Below are 24,126 nucleotides of genomic sequence, written 5' to 3'. Positions count from 1 at the left end.
CAAGACAGGCTGCGTACACAATACCAGCTTAAAACACAGCTAGGTCATACTTTTTCTCAATTTGGATCGGAGGTGGTTTCTTGGGGGGGGGGGCATGCATCAAAAGGCAGCATTTGCTGAGGAACGACATGACTTTACACCACTTTCCAAGTGGTGGGAGTGGGAGCCAACCGGATGCAGAGTAAACAGGAGTGTGTACGCAGTTGCAGTGCCTGGTTTGCATGGCATTTGAAAGTCATGGTTAAGTTGAACTATCGTTTAAAGGCTAGGAAACAGAGCAGACATTGTAGCTGCTTCATTCTTCCTCCTGCCGGGTGCTAAGCGATGGTTTAGCTTAGAATTACATCAGAACCACAGGTCTGGGATTTATGTCTCACTATAAGCAAAACACAAGTTGTAACCATGGTTTGTTCTTGGCCTACTGCTCATGGTTTGGGGGGAAACAAACCATGAGCCTGGGTTTGCATGTAATCCTAAACGAAACCATGGCTTAGCTCCCCGCAGTGCAGTTAGGCGCAGGGAAGGAGTGAAACAGCCATTATCCCCCCTGCCATGGAGCAGCAGACTGCACACTCACACTTCAACCACAATTAAGCTTAACTATGGTTTATAATTAAATGCAGATAAAGAGAGGGGGCTGGCAAAAAAAACTCAAAATACAGGCCAGGATTGGTGAGTTGCATACCCTCCAACCTTTCTCCGAAGAAAATAGGGACGTCCTGTTCCATAACGATAATGATAATTTTATTAGTTATACCCTGTCCCTCTGCCTGGGTTGCCCCAGCCACTCTGGGCAGCTTCCAACAAACATTAGAAAGCATTAACAAACAAACAAACAAAGCATTAACAAACAAACAAAGCATTAAACATTTAAAAACTTCCCTATACTGTACAAGGCTGCCTTCACATGTCTTCTAAATGTTGTATAGTTACTTAACTCCTTGGCTTGGGGGTCGCATAGCTCCATACCCTCTCTAATGAAAATAGGGAAGTCCTAAAGAAAAGTGATAGCGACGCGGGTGGCACTGTGGTCTAAACCACAGAGCCGATCAGAAGGTTGGCGGTTCGAATCCCCCGACGGAGTGAGCTGTTGTTCGGCCCCAGCTCCTGCCCACCTAGCAGTTCGAAGGTATGTCAAGTGCAAGTAGATAAATAGGTACCATTCTGGCGGGAAGGTAAATGGTGTTTCTGTGCGCTGCTCTGGTTCACCAGAAGCGGCTTTGTCATGCTGGCCACATGACCTGGAAGCTGTCTGCAGACAAACGCTGGCTCCCTTGGCCTATAGAGCGAGGTGAGCGCGCAACCCCAGAGTCGTCCGTGACTGGACCCAATGGTCAGGGGTACTTTTACCTTTACCTTTAAAGAAAAGCGGGACATTTCAGGATCAAATCATTAACCAGGACGGCTTCTGTAAATCTGGAACTGTCCCTGGAAAATGGGGACACCCGGAAGGTCTGTGAGTGGGTTGGTTCCAAGGGCTCACCATTACCCAAAGCACATTAAATCCCACAGCTGGGGCCTGGGTCTGATGGTGGGGAATAACAGGAGCTCTCCTGCCTCTCTTCTCCACTTTCCAGGAGCTGACATGGCCTACCAGACGGAGTTCATCATCGATGCCCAGCCACAAGCTGTTGGCGCCAGCTACACTTTGAGCAACCAAGGGGCCTGGAATACAGACCTGTGTGACTGCTGTTCCGATATGGGCATCTGTGAGTAATTGGGGTGTGTGTTGGCAGCTAGCAGTTCCTTTCTGCCACTCAAGTGGTAGGCTGTACATGAGAAGAAGGAAGGAGGGCTAATGAGCTGTCTGTCAGGCAATCAGAAGAGCCAGGAAACTCAAGGTTTTGCCACTGATCGATCCACGGGGCTGCCCTTTCCCTGCCTGCCATCCCTGAAAAGATTCTTGAAATCAAAAGTTAGCCAACCTAGAAGGGGCGAGGGATCAGTTGTTGCTAATACGTGAGGCTATTTTTATTACCGGCACTTGCAGCAAACCATTACAGTGTGGAGTGATCTGGTACAGAGTCCCAGCCAGGCATGCCCTTTCCCAGGATACTCCATTACCCATTTCTCCCAAGGTATGTTCCCCGCCCACTAGTCAAAAAGCATTCTGTTCCCACTGAGCATGCACCGTCTGCACTGGGTTGTTGTTGGTTTGTTTGGCCCCCTCTTGCCCCCAAGGATTTTTCTATATCCGTGAAACTTGGTGTTCCTTCGAAACAGATGGCACTTCCCTCATGGACAGTGCATGCCTTTTTTATACTGTTACTTAAAACTGCTTGGGGCAATGCAGAAATTAGGAATAGCACGGGCCCTGCCATCAGATTCAGCATCTAAATGTAATGGCGAGCGGCACTGGGAAGAAAACGAAAATACAGGGGAAGAAGTAATTAGGAAGAATGAGGTGAAGCATTAGGAAGAAACAGGCCGATGGAAGGAATCTTCTGCATTAGGCTTATGCAGGAAGCTTAGGCATTGGGAGACAGTGATGTGTAGTGGTCAGAGTGACAGACTGCAACTGGGGTGTAACAGCACAGGACGCAAGTGCGACCTGCACTGTGCAAAGAAAGGGAGGCAAGCAAACCAGCTTAGCCAGGGGTCAGCAAACTTTTTCAGCAGGAGGCCGGTCCACTGTCCCTCAGACCTTTTGGGGGGGCCAGACTATATTTTGGGAAAAAAAGAAATTAACAAATTCCTATGCCCCACAAATAACCCAGAGATGCATTTTAAATAAAAGAACACATTCTACTCATGTAAAAACATGCTGATTCCCGGACCGTCCGCGGGCCAGATTTAGAAGGCGATTGGGCCGGGTCCGGCCCCCGGGCCTTAGTTTGCCTGCCCATGAGCTTAGCTAACCCCTCCTCCTACTTAACCTCACTGCTGCCACCAAGTGGATGTTTTTATTATCTCGCTGTCTCCACCAAACAGCCTTTTAATTCTCTAAATTCAACTGGCCCAACCTACTGGTCAGAGCGGTACAGCAACTAGACATGTTTTGAATAACTAGCCCCCAGACCATTCTGCCCGCCAACAAAACCCAAAAAACATGCATTTACTGTATTTTTCCATGTATAAGACGCCCCCTATTTTTTGAGCCTAAAATTAAGAAATAATTAACTGCAACATTCCATGTATAAGACAACCCCCAGTTTTAAACTTAAAAAATTTGGGGGGAAATATCGTCTTGTACATGGAAAAATACAGTACTTAAAGTAATGCATGATTCTATGAAAGCACCGGTGGTCAACCAAATTGGTGGCCTTCACCACCTCCTGCAATTGCAAGTTCCATAGTTTTAAGTCTGCTCCACCTTTTGCCTGACAGCCTCTTTGGATTATAATCTCTCCCCTTAACCTTCTTTTCTCCCAGCTAAACATATCCATATCCCCTATAGGACTTGGTTTCCAGAGCCCTCACTGGAAATCATTTGCCTTCCACCGGATACATGCAGAATGCTTCTGTCTCCCTTCCTCCAGGTCTCTGTGGTACCTTCGTTCCGTGCATCCTTGCCTGCCGTGTGTCAGAGCAGGCAGGTGAGTGCTGCTGCCTCCCATACCTACCTGGTACTATCATTGCTCTGCGGACCAGTGTGCGCGAGAGATTCCACATTGAGGTGAGATGTGGGAAGTCAAATAAAGATGGGTGTGGGGAGAGGGGTTGGGGTGGTAGTTAAACTGATGGGATGGCCAGGGTTGGGGTTGGGGTGGAGTTGCTCTTCTGCTCCAAAAGAAAAGCCCAGTCTGTTTTAATGAATACCTTTTTATAGGTTCAAAATTAGGCACGGAGGAGGAATCTGATTAAGCTCATGTTTAAAAGCAAACCTTGCCAATTTGCATTTTCTGACACAATGCACGAACCAAAACGCAGCCTTTGAAATTTGCACTTCTCTGAATGTTGCAACGCAGTTCAAGCAATGTGAACAAATATGCAAATACTAGGGCAAGGTGTGCATTGAGATGCATATATTACTGCAAAGGCCATACAAAAATGCATTATGTATGGGAATATTGCTTTGCAAAAAATGTGTAAATTAGGCAAAACTGCATACAAATTATATTAAGAGAAATTTGCATCAAAATGCTAATGAGTTTCATAGCAACTTCAAAAAACAAAAGCCCTGCAAACTGATGTGGAAATGTGGAGAAATTAAGACTGGGAACGTTTAAAAAATGAGACAAACCAAAATTGACAGATTTGCCCATCCTTACTCAAAATATGTTGGTAGCTATCAAGCTAGTTATGCACCTGAAACCTACCAAGGAGGAAGACACAACAGGGGTGGATGGGCTGGGTATAAGTAGTAAATCATCATCTACCCGTTGCTTGTTTTCTTACCATGATTAGAGTTCCTTAGGGCTGCTCAACTTTTCAGCTGACCATTGGAAGTCTGGCTTTTAGCAACAGCTTGATGCGCAGACACCAAGTGACAATGTGTTTCTTTTTTGTTAAAAGCTTTATTTGCTGACTTCTGCATATTACGCTGCTACTATGTGCATGAGGACATCCTGGGCCATTTTATTCTAGTCATTTGGCTGTATTTGATGGCAGAGATTAATAGGAAGGGAGGGCCTCTTCTGTGGTAGCCCCTTGTATTTGGAATACCCTCCCCAGAGAGGCCTGCCTGGCACCTAAGTTGTTTTCTCTTATGCCCCAAGTGAAGTGCCCTTTATTTTCCTGATGGATGTTGCTTTTGAATTGACTTTTATCATTGCTTTGGGACTCATTGGGAAAATGAACCTTGCTCACGAGAACAGGAAACACAATTGCATATTCAAAAGTAAAGTGCTCTTGCAATTTTTTAAAAGTGCTATAATAATCAATGTGTGGGCGGTGTGCCTTTGCTGAACCAGCTCTGAGGCTGATTTGCCTGAGTTTGGCCGAAATGAATCCCTAGATGGTTAGGAATTTCAGCCTCTGTCTCAATTACAAGCCAGTTTTGTCTCTTGGGAGCTACACAACTTCACTTGCCCCCGACCTTCCATTTTAACTCAGCCTCTTTGTTTCCGAAACCCAGGGCTCCATTTGTGAGGACTGGGTGGTCATGGCCTGCTGTCCATTCTGCGGCCTCTGTCAACTCGCCCGAGAGCTGAAGAACAAGAACTGAAGCAGAAGGGAAGCTGGCAGACATTCTTCACTCCTGCAGGGAGAACGAAGTAGCTGGATCAATGGCAGTGAGGGACGGAGGCCAGCTTCTGAACCCAGAAGCGTATCAACTGCAGAGCAAAAGACCTATTGTCCTTGCACAAGGAAAGAGGAAAAGATACGGCTCTCCTCTGTTCAGCCCCTGCGGTCATCCCACCTTGAAAATTGTGTCAAAATAAAATAATCATTGTCTCAAACTGCATGAGCTGGGCTGTCTTTGTCTTTTTGGAAGAACGGGTTAAGTGAGAATCAGTGTGATCCCCTGGCCCAGTAGAAGACTTAGGGGTGCCAAGTGGCCAGGGGGTTAAGAAAGGACAACCTGGCCTGCTCCTGTCTGTCTAATAAAGGACTCATATACAGTGGTACCTCAGGTTACATATGCTTCAGGTTACATACGCTTCAGGTTACAGACTCCACTAACCCAGAAATAGTACCTCAGGTTAAGAACTTTGCTTCAGGATGAGAACAGAAATCGGGCTCCGGTGGCGCGGCAGCAGCAGGAGGCCCCATTAGCTAAAGTGGTGCTTCAGGTTAAGAACAGTTTCAGGTTAAGAACGGACCTCCGGAATAAATTAAGTACTTAACCCGAGGTACCACTGTACAGAAATCAGCCCATGAAGCTTTTTTTATGGCATGGAGGGAAACTTCTGGGAGAGGCAGAAGTTCTCAGGTTCAGTCCTTGACAGCCTGAGTTGAAAGGGTTAGGGCTAAGGTGATGGGAAAGACCTCTCCAAGAGCAGACCTACTGAGCTAAACCAGAAGAGCAGATAGTTTGGCCTGATAGAAGGAAGCATCCTTTGATCAGCTTTGAGGATTGAACTCAACCAAGTGCAAGCACTTGTGAAACACAGACAATTGCACATTCCGTGCCTGCAGCCACTTTCTTCCCTATCCTCTGTTGCTTCACCTCTGGTGATCGTAGGTGGCTCAGGGCAAGGACTACCAACAAGGATGGAGCCAAATAAATAAATGATTATCTCAACTGAGTACAAAGGAACTTAATGTTATAAATTAACAGGCCCAACTGAACCATCCCATATTACCTTCTGAGACAGCGTAATCCTATGTTCGTATACTTGGAAGTAAGTCCATCGGCATTCAGCTGGGCCAAGGTAACATGCATAAGAGCAGAACCTCTTTGTTTATCGCCACTGTATTTTCATGTGTCTTACAGCCGTAATGTGAGGTCAGGGTGCCCTAAAAGGTGTTTACAATATTCTATAAATAAAATAACAGATAAACAGATAAGGTTTGCAAAGCTGAGGGAAGATTAACTACCCCATTAAAAACAAAGGATTGGTCAGATAAGCAAGAAAAAAATCTAGTCCTTTATCCTCGGTCCACCAACAATTAATACAAATACATGTGTGCGACTACAGTCGCAAGAATGTTATTTGCCCCAAAGTGGAAGGATGAAGAGGTCACGAAGAAAGAAGACTGGATACAGAAACTAATGGAGTATGCAGAAATGGTGAAAGTTACCAGAAGAATAAGAAATCAATATAATAAACTTTTTAGAAAGGAATGGAAGTGGTCTATTGAGTATTTACAAACAAACTGTAAACAGATCAAGACATTGGCAGGATTATTGTAAAAACCTGCAATATATAGATATATCTAGATATATATATATATATATATATATATATATATATATATATATATGTTGTTGCTGCTGCTGCTGTTGTTGTTGTTGAATTTGTATACCGTCCTTCATCTGAAGATCACAGGGCAGTTAAAACATAAAAATCATATATATATATGAGAATAGATGATTAAAAGAGTAAGTTAAGGCAATCTGAGTATACAGGAAAGGACGAAAATAAATGTAAGGAACCACAGAAAGAGGGGGAAGGGAGTCAAAACTGAAAATGTTAAAACTTGGTTAAATAAGTGTTGTAAATTATTATTGTTATAAATGAAAATTATAAATATTTTTTTAAAAAAATTAATACAAATAAGGACAAAATGAAATACTTATACTGCAGAAAGCACAAACATATCAGATACTACAGTATTCTTATAGATCCGGTTGACTGCACTGTCGCAGGAAACCCCCCCCCCAATCATTCAGTTTGTACAAACTTCACACACACTCACACTCACACACTACATACGCTACACGTCTGTTATAAATTCACAGAAAATCAACCATACATCTGATTTCCACTGTTCCACTTTTATTTTACTCCATGAAGGAAGGACTACAAAATGGGGACGGTTTGATACAGGGCAGCCATAATCCCTTCAGCATACCAGCACATACACAGGAGCCCTGCCCAGTGGCTATGTCAACCCTGATGGTCCTAGACAGAAGACCATCAAGATCACAAAAAACTTGCATATGGGTGTGGATTCAGCACGGACTGGAACAAAGGACAATGATCAGCTCTTCCCTCTGTGGGCAGGAAACTGCAAACTCCCCTCTGTTACCTGGAAAGTACTCATGGGGAGGGGGAAAGGGGGAACCAGCCAGGTGACAGGACACTCAGGTTACCACCACCACCCCTCCCTCAACCCCTCCTTTCTGTGATGTAGGTATGATATTTCTGGGGGTGGTCTTGATCTACAGGGTGGCAATTTCAAAAGTCTTTATAATACCTTGCACACCATTTTTCTAGGTCCTTCCTCTCTCCTGCAAGTGAGGGGAGCAGCACGCTGTCGCAACAGTTCAATAAAGGCCAAGCCTACAGGCTGCTGTTTTGCTCCAAGTTATCCTGGTTGGTGTCTTTGTTTTTGTCCAAGGGAGCCCTCGGATTTTTCCGTTAACAGCATAAACAAGAAAGCCACTATTACCCTCACCCTCTAGATATTTCTGTGTGTGCCTCTGTGTGGCCAGGCTGGGGGTTGTAGTCCAGCAATACCACAGAATTGTAGAGTTGGAAGGGATCCTGATGGCCGTCGAGCCCAACACCTTGCAATGCAGGAACCTATCAGAAGGCCTACACCTTCCCTAGCAAATGAGAAAAAGGTGAGAGGTGCGCCAGCCAGAAAACAGGAACCAGCCACGCACACTTAACAGATGCTCTTTGCCACCCCCGTGTCCCACTTAGAGATTTTGGACTACAACTCCCATCAGCCTTAGTATGCAGCCATTCTGGCTAGGGCTGATGGGAGTTGCAGTCCAAGAATGGGGGGGGGGCGAGCGTGCGGCAAAGGCTGCTTTGTTACGCCCATGCGGGGAAGGTGGCGCTTCCGCACTCTCCTTCTCCCTCACTCGCTGCGGGAGCTGCAAGCACGTGAAGACTACATTTCCCAGCATGCTCCCCGCAGCCTGCTAACGCAAACGCGCGTTCCTCCCCCTGCCACGCAGCCACACTCCGCTTCCGGCGAGGAGCTGGACCAGATTCCAAAGGAGGCAGGTGAGTGAGCGGGGGTTCCGCTGTTGCCAGGGGCAACCGTGGATGCAGGGGGGAGTCTTGGTCGCAGAGCATCCTCTGGGCCGCTCTCAGGCGGAGGCGCCTGGAAGGGGGCTTTAAGCAGATTTTTTTACTGAGCCTGTAGCTCCCCTGCCCGCTTGCAAGTGAGCCAAAAGCTGCTAAAATGTGTGAGACACACCCTGCGCTATCAGGGCTTTAGCGAGGCAAGGCCTCCTCATCAAGCTGTGCTCAGGGGATTAGGTGACCACCCTAAGCCGGTAGTAAACCAAACTGGACACTGCTCCTCTCTTATGTCCTTAAACCTTGCATCTTGGCTAATAAGGAGGCGGATTTCGGTAATATGGCACCCTGAGCAAGGACAAAATTTGACGCTCCACCTCCCCAATATTTCTTATTTACCCATATGTTTACCCGTATAAATATAGGTGTTGTTATTATTAGGCTTCCTCTTGGCTCTGCACCCTGTGCAGGAGAACTGCCCAAACAGAATATTAAAAACATGATAAAACATCAAACGTTAAAAACTTCCCTAAACACAGTGTACATTAAAAGCATAATTAACCAATTAGTTATTTAATTATGTTGTCAGTAATATATCACCCTCCTGTTGTGACTCTTCTAATCCAACCAGTCTACTATTCTGGATCTGCTTGGCACTTTTTTTGTGCTAGCTGGCTCCTCTGTACAGGATATATTTGTTTACAGAGCTGTGGGTGGATTTTATAAGACACTTGCTGGCTAAGTAAGAACTGCAAATTTGCCTCCTGAAAAGTAAAACTGGTCAGATTCTGCTGCTGAGTGGTTTTATTTGGAATTTACGTGGGGGAACGAAGGGTGCAGAAAAAGGCAAACAAGATGTCTGGAACCATCACCTTGGTGCCTAGATAATTGTTGGGTTACCAGCCGAAAACAAAGTACAAGGGGCAGCTATGATTTGTAAAAATTCTGGTGGCTGATGTTCCTTGTACTGGGGAGCAGGATTTAGAGGGGCTACATGCAAGCCAAATAACCAATTAGGAATGATGTCTGTATCCCACAATTCCTCACAAGCTCAGAATATCATCTTTCTCTCTCTTTTTTTTTTTTTGGCTTTATAAATGTTCTTCATGCACTGTCTAATCAGATTACTGAAATCAGAGGGGCTACTGATTTTAAGATTTCCAGGAGTCACTGGGAAGAACTTACACACACTGCATAGATTCTCTTTTCCCATCCCCCTTGGTGGCTACTAGAAGCTGAATAAGTTAAAGAAATTGAGAAGAAATCCTGCAATATTGTTAACTTCCATGATTTTATCCATGACTCAGAATTCCTCTTGTTTTAGAATTTGGGTTAGCTCTGCATAAAAGTTTGTGGGTGGTTTTTTTGCTTTTGAATACAAGCGACCCTGCCATGTTCAGATGAATGTAGCAAAACAGCAAATGTATTTTTGTCCAGGTTGCTGTGCCTCATTTCTATACTTTCGCTGGAGTACATTGCCCACAAAGAAGGCTCTCCAAAACACCCACCCCTCACTTTCAGGAAAGTGCCCTTCTTCTGAGCAAGGCATTGTGGATGAGATCGTCTCAGAGGCCATCTGCACTGTCAACTCTTTGCCACTCTGGCAGCAAATATTTGTTTAAAGCTAGCTTCTGAAGGCTTAATGTTTTTGAGTAACAGTTGCCGGAAGGCACAGGAGCAGCGGGTTCTCAGGTCCTGCTTTTCAGGTTTCCCACAGACATTTGGTTGGCAACTGTGAGAACAGGATGCTGGACTAGATGGGCCATTGGCCTGATCCAGATGTCTCTTCCTATGCTCATATGTGATTCTTAAACAAATCATATGTGAAATTGCCGATCTTCTTAACATACACATGTAACATGTCCCTAAGATCAGTCTCCACACTTGAGGAGCCAAAGGAGCATCATTGTATTTTATTTTGCCTGTTTATAATGTGTGAAGTGCCCCTTAGATTCTACATCCTAAACCAACAATGGTCTTCTTTCCTAGCTTTCTCTGGACAGCACTCCGATCTCCACACCTGTCTCCGCCACCAACTTCTGAGTGTTACGCCTGACTCTCTCTCCCTCTTCTCCCATCTCTCTGTAGCGCTGCCTTCTCTGTTATTGACCGAAGCACAATGGCAAGCAAAACAGGACCCGAGCATCTCTTCAACCCTGCCACTGAAATGGAGACAGCAGGGACCGTGTTGGGCACAAAGTAAGGAGCTGGGAGGTGGTGGGGAGCCCCTTAAATGGGATGGAGCATTATAGTTTTAAGATTGGGGTGAGGAACTGGTGGCCCAGAGCCCAAACCCTGCCCAGTCATTTGGACAGGCCATGCAGACTCTCCTGGGCCTTGCCTCTCCTTGGGGTGGTCCAAAGAGGACCATGGCAGCAGCACCTTCTGAAATGGCTGAAGCAGGAGGTAGGCCGAGCAGGGCAAGCATTGGAGAAGTGGCGGTTTCCCAGTGAGTTTGTTGCGACTGCTGCTCAGCTGAGCGGGACGGAGAGATAAGTCTTCCTCATGTTCCCCATCTCTCCTACTTCCCACCGAATTGGAAACAGCTGAGCGGTGGCAAAGAGGAGGCTGTGTTTGTATTTTCTGCTGTACGTAAGGGTGATGTGTACATGAGGGTGTGTGATGGCCTCCCCATTAGGGCTGGGTGATATAATGATATATCACTGAAACATTGCGAGCTGCAGCTACGCACCCTTTGGACATACCCACTGCCTGCATCTGGCTCCTTGGAAAGTTGGCTCCAAAGGAATGTAGCCCTTGTCTTGAGAGCAGGTTCTCCCATCCCTGCTCCAGCAAAGAAGGCTGCTGGCTCAGTCCTGGGCCTCTTCTTTTGGAGTTTTTTTTGGGGGGGGGCATGTGGGTTGAGATAGTCTGTCTCGCCAGAGTGGTGCATGCTCTCGTTATCTCTTACTTGGGCTACTGCAATGCGCTCTACGTGGGGCTAACTTTGAAAGACCTACATTGGCTCCCAGTACGTTTCATAGCACAATTCAAAGTGTTGGTGCTGACCTTTAAAGTCCTAAATAGCCTTGGTCCAGTATACCTGAAGGAGCGTCTCTACCCCCATCATTCTGAGGTCCAGTGCCAAGGGCCTTCTGGCGGTTCCCTCACTGCGAGAAGCCAAGTTACAGGGAACCAGGCAGAGGGCGTTCTCGGTAGTGGCACCCGCTCTGTGGAACGCCCTCCCACCAGATGTCATGGAAATAAACAACTACCAGACTTTTAGAAGACATCTGAAGGCAGCCCTGTTTAGAGAAGCTTTTAATGATTAACAGACTATTGTATTTTAGTATTTTGTTGGAAGCCGCCCAGAGTGGCTGGGGAAACCCAGCCAAATGGGCGGGGTATAAGGAATAAATAATAATAAGAATAAGAATAAGAATTAATAAATACCCTGCCGACTCTGGGCGGCTTCCAACAAAATATTAAAAACAATACAGCATCAAACATTAAAAACTTCCCTAAACAGGGCCGCCTTCAGTTGTCTTTTAAAAGTAAAATAGTTGCTTATTGCCTTGACATCTGCTGGGAGGGTATTATTATTATTATTATGTGGCTCTTGTGACTTGCCCCTCTTCTCACTCCCTGTTCTCCTGGCCTCCCCTCCCCTTCTTCCCCAGGATCAACATCCCAGCTCTCCTGCCCCAAGGACCCGCCAAGGAGTGGCTGGATCAGCGCCGGGCCACCATCCGGCCCTGGGCCAACTTCATCGACCAGCGGCGCTTTGGGAAGCCTCGGAACTTTGGGGAGCTCTGCAAGCGGCTGGTGCGCAACGTGGAATATTTTCAGAGCAACTACGTCTTTGTCTTTCTGGGACTCATCGTCTATTGCCTGTGAGTGGGGTTTTGAGGGCGTGGGAAGGAACCCTCTTAACTTTGAGGGCGTCACTGCGCATGCACTGAGCAGCCTTTTGTCCCACAGCTGGGATAAGCCACAGAAGCTGGTCTCAGGGGAAGGCTGCTTTAGGCACAAGATGTGGAAATATCCCTTCTGACAGAGTAATTTTTTGTTTGTTTGTGATGATACTGAAGTGTCATTGGAAGAAAGAATGGAGAGAGAAGCGAAGAAGTTGCATATTTGCCCTGAAGCAGTAAATTGTATGTTGATGACATACAAATAGAGATAGACAAATAGTCAAAGTTAGCATGTCAGACAGGAGGTTTCAGGCTAGCATTTTCCTTGTTTTTTTTTTTTTTTTTGGTTTTTTTTGGAGGGGAGAGCATTCAGTCGAGAACGTTTATTTCACTTTTCAAGGGAGCATTTAGACATTCAGTTCTGCCACCTGCGATATGAAACAGTAACTCTCAGAAGCAGACAAATAACAGGGAGGATCTGCAAGCAGGTTGGCTTTAGCTCTTATGCAGATTTTTGCTGCTTAAGGGTCACTGAGTAATACTGTATAATGTCCCAAAGCCGGGAACCCTTTTATGATTATTACTGTGATTTGGGGAGAGGGGTGGATTGATGATCCGTGATCTTTCTCGACGCTTCTAACCCCCTGGCCTTCTGTCTCTGCCCTGGCAGCATCACGTCTCCACTCCTCCTGATTGCGCTTGCTGTCTTCTTTGGAGCCTGTTACATCATCTACCTGAAGACCCAGCAGTCACAACTTGTTGTCTTTGGTACGTAGAGGGAGGCTGGCATTGACAAGCTGTGTGTGATAGGCAAAATTCATACCAGTGCGATAGATTGCATGCTGATTACATAACCACCACGATCACTGAAGCCATAACACTGCCCATTTTCTTCTATATTTCTCTAAAGCCACACACTAACCTTGTTTTTCGGGTGGCTTACGGCATAAAACGATGACATACAGTCACACCATAATATTGTAAAATAAAGCACCATATTTTTCGCTCTATAAGACGCACCAGACCACAAGACGCACCTAGTTTTTGGAGGAGGAAAACAAGAAAAAAAATATTCTGAATCTCAGAAGCCAGAACAGCAAGAGGGATCGCTGCGCAGTGAAAGCAGCGATCCCTCTTGCTGTTCTGGCTTCTGTGATAGCTGCGCAGCCTGCATTCACTCCATAAGACGCACACACATTTCCCCTTACTTTTTAGGAGGGAAAAAGTGAATCTTATAGAACAAAAAATGCGGTAAATACCCTGCAGCACAGGACAGAATAAAAGTAGTGTTTCAGAACGCTAAAAACACAGATTTCTGAAAAGCCTGGGAAATGAAAGTATCTTCACCTGGTGCCAAAATAACCATAAGGAAGACATCCCCACAGCTGATGGGCCACCACTGCAAGGCCCTGTCTCTGGTCACCACCCATTTCACTTCATTTAGCAGGTGTACCTGGAGCAGGGCCTCTAAAAAGGATCTCCCAGGTTAGACTCATGGAATTGTAGAGTTGGAAGCGACCACGAGGGTCATCCAGTCCAACCCCCCTGCAATACAGGAATCACCCACAACCCCGAGATTAAGTCTCTACCGACTGAGCTATCCCAGCATAGGACTCGGGTAGGTCTATTGGGAAAAGGCGATCTTCCAGGGATCTTTACCGGTTGCTGGAAATCTCAAGCAGGAGGAGTGCTGCTGTGCTCATGTCACGAAAAGGGAGGGGGCAGTTCTTGGCCATGTGGTTCGGACACCCCAGCCACTTTCGTGGGCGACACTCCTTGAAGCTCATGCCTTGAAGCATCCTTGAAGGTTGCAGCTCCCAGAGTAGCCACCAGGTGGCAGTGCATCAACAAGAATGATGCAGATCACTGGCGAATGCCCTTTTCTTGCTAGGCTTCAAGCCTGTAGTTTATAGCTAGAGTAGACCATAGAGCGCTAGGCGTCTTGTGTTCATTTGCAGAAATCAGGCAAATCTCTGCTATTGGGCCAGTGGTCGATTTACACAGGCAACCGGGGCTTCCAGCTTTGTCCTGAAAGGCCCTGAGAGTTAGAGCGTGAGCCTGGTATTCCTGCCCCCTGTATTCTCACCCAACCTCTTTTTCTTTAGGGCGGGAGCTCAGCACAGCCCACCAATACGGCCTGGCTGGGGGCGTTTCCTTCCCATTCTTCTGGCTGGCGGGAGCCGGCTCTGCTGTCTTCTGGGTGCTGGGTAAGTGAAGAGCCACATTCCAGCTGTGAGACACAAACCACCTTCCATTTCTTAATAAAATAGAAGGGGGGGTGTCTTCTCTTGTTTCCTGGAAATCTGGGAGACAGTCCACAGCTTGCACAAACAGCAAGCTGTAAAGTGTTCCTGTGGAGTTACTCGGGAGGAGAGCTTACCTTCCTGCACTGCTCATGACTGCATGTGCCACAGTGCATCCCGTACTCTCTTCAAAATGCATAAATCCTGCAGGAAGAAGAGCTAAATTCTGTGATGTGCATAACTTAGGCAAATGTGGTTCACTACATAATAGCCTCTTAGTTTGCATAATTTATTCTGCTTTTGCTAGTCAGGAGTTGCTGTGCATAATAATAATAATAATAATAATAATAATAATTTATTATTTATACCCCGCCCATTTGGCTGGGTTTCCCCAAGCCGCTCTGGGCGGCTCCCAACAGAATTAAAAGCACAATAAAACCTCAAACAATAAAAACTTCCCTAAACAGGGCTGCCTTCAGAAAATAACAACAACAATTTATTTATTTATACCTCGCCCATCTGGCTGGGTTTTCCCCAGCACTCTGGGCAGCTTCCAGCAAAAGATAAAAGATACATTAAAACAGATGTCTTCTAAAAGTCAGATAGTTGTTTATTTCCTTGACATCTGGTGGGAGGACGTTCTACAGGGCAGGTGCCACTACCGAGAAGGCCCTCTGCTTGGTTCCCTGTAGCTTCACTTCTCGCAGCGAGGGAACCGCCAGAAGGCCCTCGGCACTGGACCTCAGTGTCTGGGTAGAACGATGGGGGTGGAGACACTCCTTCAGGTATACTGGGCCGAGGCCGTTTAGGGCTTTAAAGGTCAACACCAACACTTTGAATTGTGCTCGGAAACGTACTGGGAGCCAATGTAGTCTTTCAGGACCGATGTTATGTGGTCTTGGCGGTCGCTCCTAGCCACCAACCAGTCTAGCTGCAGCAAGGCACTAATTCAGGGCACTAATGCCTGTTCAGCACCCTGTGACTTCTTAGATGTGATAGTCCTTACTGGAAACTTGTTTTTAAGAAGTGCAACCTGAGATTCTCGGATGCCGGGTGTGTGCATTACCTGCACCTACAAGTTGCAGAATACACGAAGCCTTGATTATTGGCCGTCTGCTTCTCACGCTTCTCAGCTGACACATACGGTATTTTGCAAGGTCTGCATTTTGATCATATTCATGGGCTTCTGCTTACTGCTGCCCCTCCCAGCCCTGCTCAAATTTAGTCCACAGCCTTGCACAGTTCAGCTTCACTTGCTGCAACATTATTTGTGGCCTTCCACTAGTTCAGGGGCCCTGGCACGTGACCCTGACCCCCCCCTTTTTTTTTGCTTTGTGGAGCAGATCATGGGATGAGGATGAAAAAGGAGCAGGAGCTGTGTGGTTTTCTCTTGAGTAAGAGGTGTATACCTAATTAATAAGGTGTAAAACTAATTCACCTTATGTTCGCCAGGCAAGAGGACAGTAAAAAAAATTAAATGCTGGGATCTGCCCCTGTTAACTTTCCTGGTCAGGAAGTGTAGTTCTGTGGGATGTGGGCTCACCTAAACCATCAGAGCAATTAATAATAATAATAATAATAATAATAATAATAATAATAATAATAATAATAATAATATAAATAATAATAATATATGAAGGGAATAGAGTACTGTAAGTTGGCATACCACATTCTGCCTGAGTCAGTTCTCGCAAAAAACAAAACTTGCAAAAAACAAAACTATTCCCACCTTGCAGAAAATCTGCTTCTGCAAACTATTTCCATTTTCCAACAGCATCTCATGTCGTTCCTGTGCCACCCTTGCCATTTTCAGTGCCATTTGCACAGGAAAAAGGCTTATTTGAGTTAAGCCTACTATGTGAATAATGTTTGAAAAGGAAACTGTATTAATGAGAATAGTGCTGGCATAATGGGTGGGTGGTGTTATGTTGTTTCATTTCGTTGTATTTTTGCATTCTGTTGGAAGCTGCCCAGAGTGGCTGTGGCAACCCAGTCAGATATGTGGGGTACAAACCAATAATAATAATAATAATACTTCCAGGTGGGGATTCCAGGTCTTCCATCCCACTCTGTTGTGACTCCCTTTCTACTTTGGCTCCTTTCTCTCCCTCCCCACAAGCCCAAGGTGCCCTTAGGAGCTGCAGCGTACAAAGAGAGCATGTCAGAGTCCCAGCGCTGTGGAAAGAGAACTAACCTAACCTTTTTGCTTTCTCCCTGTCCGGTCTGTCGCCCCCTGCAGGTGCCACGTTGGTAGTTATTGGTTCACATGCCGCCTTCCATGAATTGGAATCTGCCGAAACCGATGAGCTGCAGATGGAGCCTGTGTGAATGGCCTGGGGCAGCCCTTCGCCCCCTATATCGCTGTTACCCTGTCCTGTGTAAATACCACTGCTATTTCATTCCATTGCCATGTGCCATGTCCTTCCTTCCTTCCCCAAGAGACTGGCTTTGAGGCTCTCTCCAGATCTTAGAAACCCTTGATGCTCTCCCTACTTTTTGGGGGTGTGGGTTGCCTCCCACCCCTCGTCTCCCCATTCCTTAGAAACCCCCCCTGCCCTGAATTCCCAATGACCTCGCCCTTGGATTTCCCCATCTCGGGCACGTGATAAGGCCGTGTCCAGCACTCTCCGCCTTCGTGAGATTATTTAACTCCCATTACACTTCACCCAGTAGCCGGGCCTTGGAGGCCTTCCAGAACAGCTTTTAGTTCAGCCTCCTTTTATCTTCTGCCGGTAACATTAAAGAAGCAGAAGTGTTAATTGGAATGTCCTCCAAGCGCTTACTCTGCTCTGCCCAAGAGGTCACAGGGACACACAGTGTGTGTTGATACACGACAGCTCCTTCGTTTTCTCAAGGTCGCCTGCTTGCTTTGAGGCTGGCCGTCAGCGGGCCGTCGGAAATGCGAGCAGAGAGGCCTCTTGTCGTTGCTGCTCGGAGCTGACAGTGGATTAACCACCAAAATAAAAAATTTTAAAAATCAAAACTCCAGAGTCTACAGTCAGGGCAAAAAAAGCCACACTCCAGAACCTAATTCCGTACACGTGGCACCATGAATCATCCAGATTCTCCACATTTTTGAGTGCTTTGGTCTGGCAGATCAGTCAGAATAATTCATTTGGTTTGATTGTGGCCCTGACGTGGCCAAAGATAATTTAAAATGCATGTGAGGTGCCCTGTCCTTTTTTGCCCCCTAGCGCCTGATAGCACAGTATGCAACATTATTGCAAAGTTTTACAAGTCTCTCTATGTATTTGCATCCTATTTTATCCCCCAATGACTAATGGAATGGCAACACCTTTTCTTAATGTTACAGGTTCTGTGCAATTTTAACTTCTCCCTCCCCCCCCCCCCCAGCAATTATTCATCCATTTGGAAATTGCAAGGGCTCTTAATACTATGCTATTTACAAGTGATTCATATTCTGGGAGCACTTAATAAATTCCAGGTTAAGATGGACTGCTAATTCTGTTCATTTCAGCCCGGCTTCTCCCGAATTTCGCATTGGAGCTGGTCCCAGGGGTGGGGTGGGGGCGTCTCTCTAGGTCACAGAGACAAGGGAGCAAATTTACTTTCTGTTGCTCCAGAGCAGCCTTGGACAACCTGGTGCCCTCCACATGTTGATGGACTATAGCTTCCAACTCAGGTGGGAGTTGTAGCCCAGCAAAATCTGGAGGGCAGCAGGTTGCCCAAAGCTGCCCCAGAGCAACGAGTTTAAATTGCAAGCGGATTTCACCTTAGCCAGTGGTACATGCTCTCCAGTTTCTGTTTCAGTACTAGACTGAATCTAGTCTGATCAGACTGACTTGGAAGGTGGTGGTGACGACTATTTCATTAGACATTTTCAAGGCAAGGCTACATGTTGTAACAGCATATCATCTCCATCTTTGCTGGGTTGGACTCGATGCCTTTTAAGGTCCTTTCTAATTATCTGATTCTCACGTCCCACTGGAACTTCAGGTCTCTTACTGAAGTCGAGTGGCAGTAAATTCAGGATGGACGAAAACACAATCTGCTTCCGCATAACTTCGGAACTCACTGCCACAAGATGTGGCGATGGCCATCACTTCCAATGACTTTTAAAGGGGAATGGAGTAGTTAACAGATTAGGGGGAGTCTGCATTCATACATGCTAATGGTAACATCAGCTTTCCATAACATTGAGCATCCTGGCTGGAATAGAGTGACTTGACCTTGAGCAGGAACACTCAGTGCTGCAACACTTTGTTGCTTGACTCCCTTGCCGCCTGCCTGTTAGCCATAGTACTGAAATAGAAACTGAAGCCACTGAATGCCAGTTGCTACAGCCATGCAACAGGAAGGACTCTTGCTATCACACCTTGCATTTTGGGATTCCTAGGACCATGTAGCTCAGGGTTAGGCAACCTAAGGCCCGTGGGCCGGATGCAGCCCAATCACTTTCTCAATCTGGCCTGCGGACGGTCCGGGAATCAGCGTGTTTTTACATGAGTAGAATGTGTGCTTTTATTTAAAATGCGTCTCTGGGTTATTTGTGGGGCATAGGAATTCGTTCACACACACACACCCCAAATATAGTCTGGCCCACCACATGGTCTGAGGGACGGTGGACCAGCCTGCAGCTGAAAAATATTGCTGACCCCTGATCTAGCTGGAAGCAGGAGGGTGAATTGAGTGGACCTTTGGACTGATGCAGCAGGTCGGTTCCTGTTCACTGCATCCCACAGCATTGCCATGTGTTTGCTGCCAGAGGTTGTCACCCCGAAACACGTTGGTTGCGAAGTCTTTATTTTGAGAAATGGGACTGCGTGGATGAAAGTCGCTTCCCTGCCCTAAATGCAACGCAGCCCAAAATACCCTGCTGTTTTCCAAGTCGCGTTTGCTGAGATTAAAAGTGGCTTTCTTGCTGAAGCCTCAAACAGACATCAGCCTTAAAATGGATTTTCAGAGGAGGTAGCAGACTTAATAAATTAGGGCAGCTCGCCTAGGTAGTTTTCAGGTCACACCTGAAGATGCTAGATTGAAGAAACACGAATGGCAGATTCATATATATATATATATATATATATATATATATATATATATACACTCTAGATGATGAGGCTCCGCTGCATTTAGTGACTGCCATTGTATGCCAAGATGATTAAGCAAAAGAGTGCTGCCTCTCACCGCCATGGCTTGGTTTCCCTGGGAGGGAATGCTTAAATATCTATCTATCTATCTATCTATCTATCTATCTATCTATCTATCTATTTGCTGGTGTTAAAGGCACAGGAGCAGAGGACAGCTAAAAGATTTGGCAGCCATAAACCAGGGGGCAGTGGCAGAGTAGCATCTAAAAGCCCTCTCCGATGCTCTGCAGAACTTTTAAAAGAGAGGACGGAATTATAGCTCAGTTGGTAAAGAGCATGAGATACTTGATTTCCAGGTCGTGGGTTCGAGCCCCATGTTTGGTGCAAGATTCCTGCACTGCAGGGTGTTGTCCTTGATGACCCTCAAGGTCCCTTCCGGCTCTAAAATTCTATGAATTCTGTGAAAACGGGCCACCGCCCAGCCAAGCACCTGGGTCTCCCGAGTGCCTCGCCGCCACCTTTCCTTCGTCAGCAACTTCAGCCTGCTTTGTCACCATGGCAATACCCTGCTCTCTCTCTCTCTCTCTCTCCATCCTTCTGTTGCCGTGGCAATGACCTCCTCCTCTCTCCCCACTCCCCACCCCATGGGAGCCAGATGGAAAAAGCAATCCGATTAAATTAGCTGCGTCAAGAGGCATCTTTCAAGTTAGAGGACAGTGCCAGACAGTGGGGAGGAGGTCAGGACAGAGCTGAAGCCTCAGAAGGGAACTTGGGGAAAAGAGGAAGAGCAGCTGAGGGCATCCCAGGCCAAGGCTCGCTCTCTTTATTATTATCTACCCAACCCCAACCCACCGCAATGCCACCTGCAACCAGCCATCCTCACTTAGCTGTTTGCTGCAGTGCTGGGAGAGGCTGCTTGTCTCCCTCCTGTGGCCAAACGCAGAACAACAAATCCACCCTTAGCTAGAGTCTAAATTCTGTCTCGCACCTTTGCAGCTGCTTCTCAGAAGTCACGTAGGCAACATTTAATTCAAGCAGGATGCCCAGCTGTGTGCTCCTCTCCACCCTAATTTGCTAAGCAAGAGTAGCTGTCTCCCCATCAGCAAAGCCACAGCGGATCAGATGCACATAACAGTGGCGCATGGATCGTTTTGCTCCATGTACCGTGCAAGATGTTTAATGCCTGACGTCTTAATAAGCAGCCCTATAAAAGCTTCGGCTGAGACCATCTATAAACCACATTTCCCTTTCCTTTCTCTTGGGTTTTCTTCTCAGAGATTATGAAGGATCAAGTGCAGAAGAATTCTGGGCTGCATTGCTTCAGAGGGAAGGGGGCGGGCTGTTCTTTGTGTGTGCAATAAATAAATGAATAAATGCTATAGCCAGCAGAGCGAGGATGGAGCTACTCTAAAACTTTTTCTGTGGCAGAGGTTCTACCACACTGGTTTGGTAGGAGAAGGTGGCAAGGGTGGCAGGTAGACAAAGAAACATTTAAACATTTCAGTGCAGTGGTATGGTATCCAAATATTATTTTTTGCATTATACGGATAGATACCTTTTCAAAATGAGAGCGGGAGCATCAAGCGATACGGAGGGCAACCCTAGTTCTGATCCAGAGTCACCGTTTGTTGTGTGGCACGAGCACATTTTTATTCTGAAAGTGTGGCCCAGAGGCAAATAAAGTTTGAGAGCCGCTGCTCTTCAGCGTGTTCATGTACTTAGTAAGAGGGGCAATAATACACAACAAGCGCAGTTTCCACCTCCACTCTGAATTGGTACAGCCCAGAATTTCAACACCTTGGTCTCAACACTTCATTCTGCGTAATGGGTAGGCGGGCTATTCATTGCGCACCATTTCTCCTAACAGAAACACAGACACACACAGAGATATATATATATATATGTAATGAGACGGCTATATCTCATATATTAAATATTCCACTTCTGGTTTTTATTTGTTAAATCGGTTTGTTTTTTCCTCCTTGTTTTTGTTGGTTCACACGACAACACAATCCCAAAACGGGAAGGGGAGATGGGACAGGACAGACTACATCTCCCCCCCAACACGGGCGCTTCGTGTCCCCACTCCCCTCCCCACCCAAAACACAAAGAAAATAAAAGTTTATTGAGGGTGGGGACACACAGAGGTGAAGTCGCCTCACCCAGTCAGAAGCCAGAGAGGTCCCTCTCCTCCCACCTCAGGGTAGATGAGGAAGGGCACAATTTTTCCTGGGGAGGGAGCTATGGCTGAGGTCTCTGTACTGGGTCGTGGGCCAAGGAAATGGGAAAACGGCTGCCCAAGAGGAGAGGGTGGTGTTCAGCACCAGTGGGAATGACTGCCAGGAGGGTCCCCGCTTCCTCTCGATGGGTTACCTTGGGACAGAAGGGTAACATCCTGGCCCCCGCATACACACACACACAGAGGAGGGGGCAGGAGAAAGCTGCTGTCTTGGTCCTATGAGAGCAAATCTGTACATGCAGAGGAGAGGGACTCTGGACTCTTGGATTTCATTTACACATCTAGCGGGAGTCCGAGTCGAGAGGGGAGGGGTGCGGGAGCCAGGAGGAAAGGGGACGAGAAACCCTGGCGCGTTTTGTTCTCGAAGGGTTTGTTGTTGTTGTTGTTGTTCGCCTTTGTGCTGCAACACTCGCCACACGCAACCCAAAAAAAGTTGATAGGAGGGAGGCCAAGGAAGCGTAGATGGGCAGTTGAGGGTCACCCATGGCTGACCTCTGCTCCCCTCTCGTGCGTACACACACACACACACACAAATGTACACACACACACACACACACATCCCCCACCGGAGCAGGGGAGAAGGAGAAAATGGAAAATGACAAGGGTAGGGGAGCAAAAGGAGTTTCCCTCCCCAAACCTGGGGGGGTCAAAAGCTTTACTACTGCTAACCAGATAACAGTAAACCCCGCGCCCTCCCACCCGAAACCCTGTCCCGTTTGGCTCATGTAATCCGAGGCATGTTGTTTTTTGGGGGTACTGCTGGTCCCCGGGTTCAATCCCAGCTATGGAAGGGGGAAATTTGATGCAGGGGCAACAGTTGGTGGGTGAAGATGGGTTTCGCTGAGGTAAATAAATATTGCCCCAATGACCCCGTTTCTCTCTCTCTCTCTTGCACCCATGCCCCCTCCCCCCCCCACAGGCTGCTCCAAAAAACTAAAGGAAGAATATGGCAGAGAGCAGAGGTCGAGGTGTGTGTGGGGTGGCGGTTTTCCCTCCCCCACCGCACCCCTCCATCTTGGGACATGGGTGCAGGATGAGACAGGATGGCGTTCCTATCTCAGCCACCAGGGTCCGGGGAAATGAAGGCGGGGAAGGTGGTTTTGTTGTTTCTGTGTCCGAACGTATGATCCTGGCATCAGGCGCTCTCTCTCTCTCTCTCTCTCTCTCTCTCTCTCTCTCTCTCTCTCTCATAATTAGGCGGGGAGGATAGGCAGAATTTTGGAGGGGAGAGCACTCCCCCTTAAGGGGAGACAACCAGCCACGGACAAAGGAGGAGACTCAATAGTAGGTTTCTTTCTCCACCCATCCTGCAAAACAAAATAAAAAACGAACATGAGCAGGCAGCAGTGGCAGGCACAGTTCTCCTGTCCTCGTCCCCTGGCTCCATCCACAGGTCTCCCACCCACCCGCTCTCCCTTTCCCCCCTCACCCAGAAGATGATGATAATCCTTATTACTAGGATAATTGGTCGCATTCGATGGTGGCTTAGTGTTTAGACTCCCGCAAAGCTCCTCTTCTCAGGCTCCAAGGCAAGGCACCCTCTTTTTGCACATTCCCTGCCCCAACCACAGCAACTCCCTGCACCCTCTGAAAGGCTCTTTCTAATAAAGTCTGGGGAATCTCCAAAACTGGCCAGGAGATGGATCAGTGAAAAATTAAGGTAGGAGATGGATCAGAGGAAAATTTAAGTGTGCTATGTGAGAGGTTCCTGATGGTGCAATGCCATCGTTGGGTACAACCTGTATTATTCATCGTTGTTGCTATTCTATCAATAAGTGTGGTGTTCACTGAAGAAGACAAGTCCCAGCCCCAAATAGTTTGTAGGCTTCCTCAACCTTGGCCCTCCAGATGTTTTGAGACTACAGTTCCCATCATCCCTGACCACTGGTCCTGCTAGCTAGGGATCATGGGAGTTGTGGGCCAAAAACATCTGGTTTACAATCTAAAATGTCGACATAGGAGAGATGTGGGAACTGGGGGGCATAATAATAATAATAATAATAATAATAATAATAATAATAATAATAAATAATAATAATTATATATTATTTATACCCCACCCATCTGGCTGGGTTTCCCCAGCCACTTTGGGCAGCTTCCAACTGAATGTTAAAAACAATACAGCGTCAGATGTTAAAAACGTCCCTAAACAGGAACGGTTGTCTTTTAAAAGTAAAATAGTTGTTTATTGCCTTGACATCTGCATGAAAAAGGACA

General features: G+C 46.8%; 3 protein-coding genes across 7 annotated transcripts in view; 2 read left to right on the top strand and 1 right to left on the bottom strand.

Moving 5' to 3' along the window:
* Nucleotides 1-1,554: 1,554 nt before the first annotated feature.
* On the top strand, nt 1,555-5,342 carry LOC310769078 (cornifelin homolog A-like). Its single transcript, XM_083628165.1, has 3 exons — nt 1,555-1,709; nt 3,480-3,616; nt 5,018-5,342. Exons 1-3 carry the CDS (start codon nt 1,586-1,588, stop codon nt 5,105-5,107), a joined length of 351 nt encoding a protein of 116 aa, XP_083484291.1. The 5' UTR covers nt 1,555-1,585; the 3' UTR covers nt 5,108-5,342.
* Nucleotides 5,343-8,306: 2,964 nt separating this feature from the next.
* RABAC1 (Rab acceptor 1) lies at nt 8,307-18,078 on the top strand. 5 transcript variants are annotated; one of them, XM_083628126.1, is made up of 6 exons: nt 8,307-8,507; nt 10,614-10,724; nt 12,146-12,358; nt 13,050-13,147; nt 14,485-14,586; nt 16,862-18,078. In XM_083628126.1, the coding sequence occupies exons 2-6, from the start codon at nt 10,645-10,647 to the stop codon at nt 16,948-16,950; spliced, it is 582 nt and encodes a 193-aa protein (XP_083484252.1). In that variant the 5' UTR covers nt 8,307-8,507; nt 10,614-10,644; the 3' UTR covers nt 16,951-18,078. The 5 variants fall into 5 exon arrangements, with proteins under 5 accessions (XP_083484252.1, XP_083484254.1, XP_083484253.1 ...); XM_083628128.1 differs by having other exon boundaries at nt 8,402-8,507; nt 10,515-10,724; XM_083628127.1 differs by lacking the exon at nt 8,307-8,507 and adding an exon at nt 8,532-8,860.
* Nucleotides 18,079-21,599: 3,521 nt separating this feature from the next.
* ATP1A3 (ATPase Na+/K+ transporting subunit alpha 3) overlaps nt 21,600-24,126 on the bottom strand; it is a 35,119-nt gene continuing 32,592 nt past the window's right edge. Inside the window, exon 23 of the mRNA XM_083626901.1 lies at nt 21,600-23,216. Within this exon, the coding sequence (XP_083483027.1) occupies nt 23,188-23,216 (29 nt within the window). The 3' untranslated portion in view covers nt 21,600-23,187. The remainder of the gene's footprint in view (nt 23,217-24,126) is intronic.

Source organism: Podarcis filfolensis (genome assembly GCF_964270895.1).
Source record: "Podarcis filfolensis genome assembly, chromosome: 8".
NCBI classification, from domain to species: Eukaryota; Metazoa; Chordata; class Lepidosauria; order Squamata; family Lacertidae; genus Podarcis; species Podarcis filfolensis.
The sequence above is the reverse complement of the archived record's forward strand: the minus strand, read 5'-3'. Positions and strand labels throughout refer to the sequence as shown.

Excerpts from the sequence above, each read along its gene's own strand:
- RABAC1 (XM_083628126.1), top strand. The coding sequence starts at position 10,645 with ATGGCAAGCAAAACAGGACCCGAGCATCTCTTCAACCCTGCCACTGAA. Across the intron at positions 10,725-12,145 it reads GGGACCGTGTTGGGCACAAA|GATCAACATCCCAGCTCTCC; the intron begins GTAAGGAGCTGG and ends CTTCTTCCCCAG. Across the intron at positions 13,148-14,484 it reads GTCACAACTTGTTGTCTTTG|GGCGGGAGCTCAGCACAGCC; the intron begins GTACGTAGAGGG and ends CTTTTTCTTTAG.
- LOC310769078 (XM_083628165.1), top strand. The coding sequence starts at position 1,586 with ATGGCCTACCAGACGGAGTTCATCATCGATGCCCAGCCACAAGCTGTT. Across the intron at positions 1,710-3,479 it reads CTGTTCCGATATGGGCATCT|GTCTCTGTGGTACCTTCGTT; the intron begins GTGAGTAATTGG and ends CCCTTCCTCCAG. Across the intron at positions 3,617-5,017 it reads GCGAGAGATTCCACATTGAG|GGCTCCATTTGTGAGGACTG; the intron begins GTGAGATGTGGG and ends TCCGAAACCCAG.